The 3,993-nt window shown below is 42.4% G+C and overlaps 1 protein-coding gene across 1 annotated transcript; it reads right to left on the bottom strand.

Annotated features, from left to right (window-relative positions):
* Window positions 1-1,399: 1,399 nt before the first annotated feature.
* On the bottom strand, window positions 1,400-2,792 carry LOC132272671 (uncharacterized). Its single transcript, XM_059773772.1, has 3 exons — window positions 2,665-2,792; window positions 1,818-2,162; window positions 1,400-1,721 (listed from the first exon to the last, which is right to left on the bottom strand). Exons 1-3 carry the CDS (start codon window positions 2,790-2,792, stop codon window positions 1,400-1,402), a joined length of 795 nt encoding a protein of 264 aa, XP_059629755.1.
* Window positions 2,793-3,993: the final 1,201 nt, after the last annotated feature.

The following is a 3,993-nucleotide window of genomic DNA, read 5'->3' on the forward strand; positions in this document are numbered from 1 at the left end:
AGAAGTGTGAAATTCCTGTAAGACGTCCTCACGATAAACTATAGGAACAACTAACAAATCTTTGTACCGTAGACCTCTATCTATATGCAAAGTCCAATCCTTCACTGTCTTACCACTGGAAATCAAAGTGCAAATAGCATCCAAATTCGGATCCTGTCTCTGTGACTCAATTACTCGTCCGACCAAAGTAGAATGAGCCATAAGACTATATAAGAATACCAACTCACTGCCATCCTCATCATAGCACTGCAACCCCATTTCTACCAAATCTTCAAGCATCGTCCATTTTTGAATGGCCAAATTGGCCAAAGTCCTACGAGATTTTTCACTTAAGGCACTTGCTACCACGTTTGTTTTGCCCGGATGATACCGTAAATCAAAATTGTAATCTTCCAAAAATTCAACCCATTGCCTATGTCTGTTGTTCAAGTCCTTTTGGGAGAAAAGGTACTTGAGACTCTTGTGATCTGAGAACACCTCGAATCTTTCACCATACAAGTAATGTCTCCAACACTTCAAAGCAAACACGACTGTCGCTAACTTTATATCATGAGTAGGGTAGTTGTACTCATGAGTCTTCAACTGTCGAGACCCATAACCCACTACTCTACCATACTGCATTAGCACACACTCCAAACTATCATGTGAAACGTCATAATAAATCATATAACCCAAGCTACGCTCGGGTATCACCAACACTGGAGCAGTAGTCAACTTTGTCTTTAACTCTTGAAAGGAAGACTCACAGGCTTCATTGCATGTAAATTTGATCCCTTTCCAGGTCAAGCGAGTCATAGGTGTTGCCAAACGGGAAAAATCCTTCACAAATCTACGATAATAATCCGCTGAACCAAGAAAACTGCGGATCTCAAACACACTATTAGGTTGTTCCCAATTCAGAACTACTTTAATCTTTGATGAATCCACTGACACTCCACCTTCTGAAATAACATGCCCCAAAAACTTCACCTCTTGTAGCCAAAACTCAAACTTTTCATATTTGGCATACAATCGGCGCTCCTGCAAAATCTGTAATACAATGCTCAAATGGATCTCGTGTTCCTCCTGAGTCCGTGAGTATACAAGAATGTCATCCATGAAAACTACTACAAACTAGTCCAAGTAGTCATTAAAGGCGCGGTTCATTAAGTCCATGAATGTCGCTATACTGTGTACGGAACGTTGTCTTCAGGATATCCTCATCCCTAACCTGCAACTGATAATAGCCAGACCTCAAGTCAATCTTTGAGAAGCTACTGGCCCCTCTCAACTGGTCAAATAAATCATCTATCTTTGGCAAATGATACTTGTTATTGATTGTGCCATGATTCAACTTTCGATAATCAATGCAGAACCTCAACGAACCATCTTTCTTCTTAGCAAACAAGACCATTGCGCCCTACAGTGACACACTCGATTGGATGAAATCTTTCATCCTTAAATCATTAAGTTGCTTCTTCAATTCTTCTAACTCCACCAGTGCTATACGATACGGTGCCGTAGAAATCGGCGCTGTACCGGGCATCAAATTAATAGTGAACTCCACTTCTCGATGTGGAGGCAACTTGGTTAAATCCTCCGGAAACACATTCAGAAAATTATGGACAACTGTAGGGTAATCCTCTTCCACACCATCATCTTCTTTGGCAAAAAGGATAGCCAAGAAGTAATCACCATGACCTCTTCCACGAATTCCATATAATGATGAAGGTTGGGAATCACTTCAATCTCCCATGAAAAAGAAACAGTCTCCCTCAGGAGTGGAAACTATAACTCTACCTCTGAAACAGTCGATCGTAGCACAAAATGAGGCTAACCAATTCATCCCTAGAATGACATCAAAACTAGTCATCTCTAAGAGGATAAAGTCAAACACAAAAGTCCGTCCGGCTATCACAATGGAACAATCTTTCACAACTCTGCTCAAGGACACTGGAACCCAAATTAGCGTATCAACACATAACACCCGATCCATGAAACTGACCTCTAACTCCGATGTAAGTGCAAATGATGATGCAATGAAATGAGATGCACTAGAGTCAAAGAGAACATGAGCCCAAGAACCAAACACTGGGAAGATACCTCGGAGAACTGGTGGTCCAGAAGATGCATCAGTTGGTGTAAGTGCAAAGACACGTCCCTGTGGTGCCTGTGCCTGAGAACTGCCAACTTGAACACCTGACTGCTACATTTACATAGTAGGAGTATCCTTCCTAGCTAGTCGTGATCCCTATGAAGACATGGCAGGCTACGGTGGTGGCGACGGTCTGAAGCCTGACTGAGCTGTAACCGACTATGACGGCCTCTGTTGTGACCCTCTCCCACTACCGGTGCCTGCTCCCCGATTCGGACAGTCTCGAATCAAATGGCCCAGCTAGCCACACCTATAACAAGCTCTTAGAACTGAAGAAACTGAAGACGATCTCATAGGATAATTAGACTTATAATGCCCAGTTGGTATGGGAGTGGTAGGAGCGGATAATGCAAATTGCTGCCCCTGAAACTGGGATGAACTACCCTTGTTCCTCTTCCATGAAGGTCCTTCTGAAGATGATCCTGTATTCCTCTTCTATTTTCATTATTCCTTTCCTGTATTTTTGTCCTTAGCTTACGCCTCAAGCATCAAAGCCCTTACTACTGCTTCTGAGTAGACCTTAAAAATACTGGGCCATCATAAACGGCCTCATTTGGTAAGGAAGGCTAGAGATAAACTTCCTCGTCTTGTCAACTTCATTGCTCACTAACTCAGGAGCAAAGCGAGAAAGAGACGTGAATTCGTTTTCGTACTCCATTACCGACATATTGCCTTAGATACGGTCATTAAACTGCTCCCTTAGATCCCACCACTAGGTAATTGAAAAGTACTTCTCATATAACAACTCTTTAAATTTCTCCCAACTTATCTCCTCCACTTTGTATTGGTTGGTGACTGACTTCCAGCAAAGCTTGGCATCCTTATAAAACTTGTAAGTAGCTAGGATGATTTTCACATAATCATCCGTCACATCCATAGAGGTTAAATGAGTTTCTACTTGATCCATGTAGTTGTCCGCTACTATGGGATCTGCACCACTTTCGAACATCATTGGCATTAACCTAGAAAACCTAGAAATCAACTTGAGACGTTTCTGCACTGGCGTCTCCTCTACCTGAACTACTGGTTGTGGTACCGGTTGTGAAAAAGTAGCAATTGTTGCTTTCAAGGCACTCTGCAACAAACGGTTCAATGCTAGTTTTGCCGAACCTTCACTTTCTTCAGCGGGTGCTTCAACATCATCCCTTCTGGTGGAAACATCTCTTGGGGTAATCAAATTCCTAAGAAATGTATCTTCTTCATTTTGCTCTGCCGGATTGAAGCTAAAGCTCTTACCAACATCTCCTTTTGTCAGCTTAGGGCCATCACCCCTTGGTTCCCTTCGTGATGACATCGTGCTATAAAACGAGAAAATGGTTCAATGACATGACACTAAGGTCCACCGTGGATGAATCAAAATGAAATAATGCTGTACTAACGCTTATCATGCAAAACTATGCAATAAACACCTTAACAAAAACATCTAAGCACATAAATAAATAAGCAGTTAAGCATGCTTATTCAAATAATAAAACAAATAACAAATAATCACATAATCAACACAAACAACTTCCCATGCAACCCTATGTAGGCCTCTACCCGTCCTTCTAATGGTTTTTGAACCATTGCTCTGATACCAAATTTGTAATGACCCAAACCCGTGGGTCCGTATCGTTAACGGGGTCCTTACTCGGACCCGAGGTTAGCTAGGTCATAACCTCCACTTCCTATGTCCAAAACTGCCATAAGGGTCAATTTGGGGTCCCAAAACGTCCCAAGACACATCCTTACAATAATACTCAAACAATATAGGTTAAAGGGGATGGTCAGCCGGATGATAACCCTTAGTTGGCCGGCTGGTGAGGTGGGATCGGCCGGCTGGCTGAAACAGCTCTGAAACTTGCATGCTCTCGGGACTG

The sequence above is a fragment of the Cornus florida genome, unplaced genomic scaffold (assembly GCF_030987335.1).
Source record: "Cornus florida cultivar Cherokee Brave unplaced genomic scaffold, ASM3098733v1 CherokeeBrave_3.0.0_Hap2_Chr09, whole genome shotgun sequence".
Taxonomy (NCBI): domain Eukaryota; kingdom Viridiplantae; phylum Streptophyta; class Magnoliopsida; order Cornales; family Cornaceae; genus Cornus; species Cornus florida.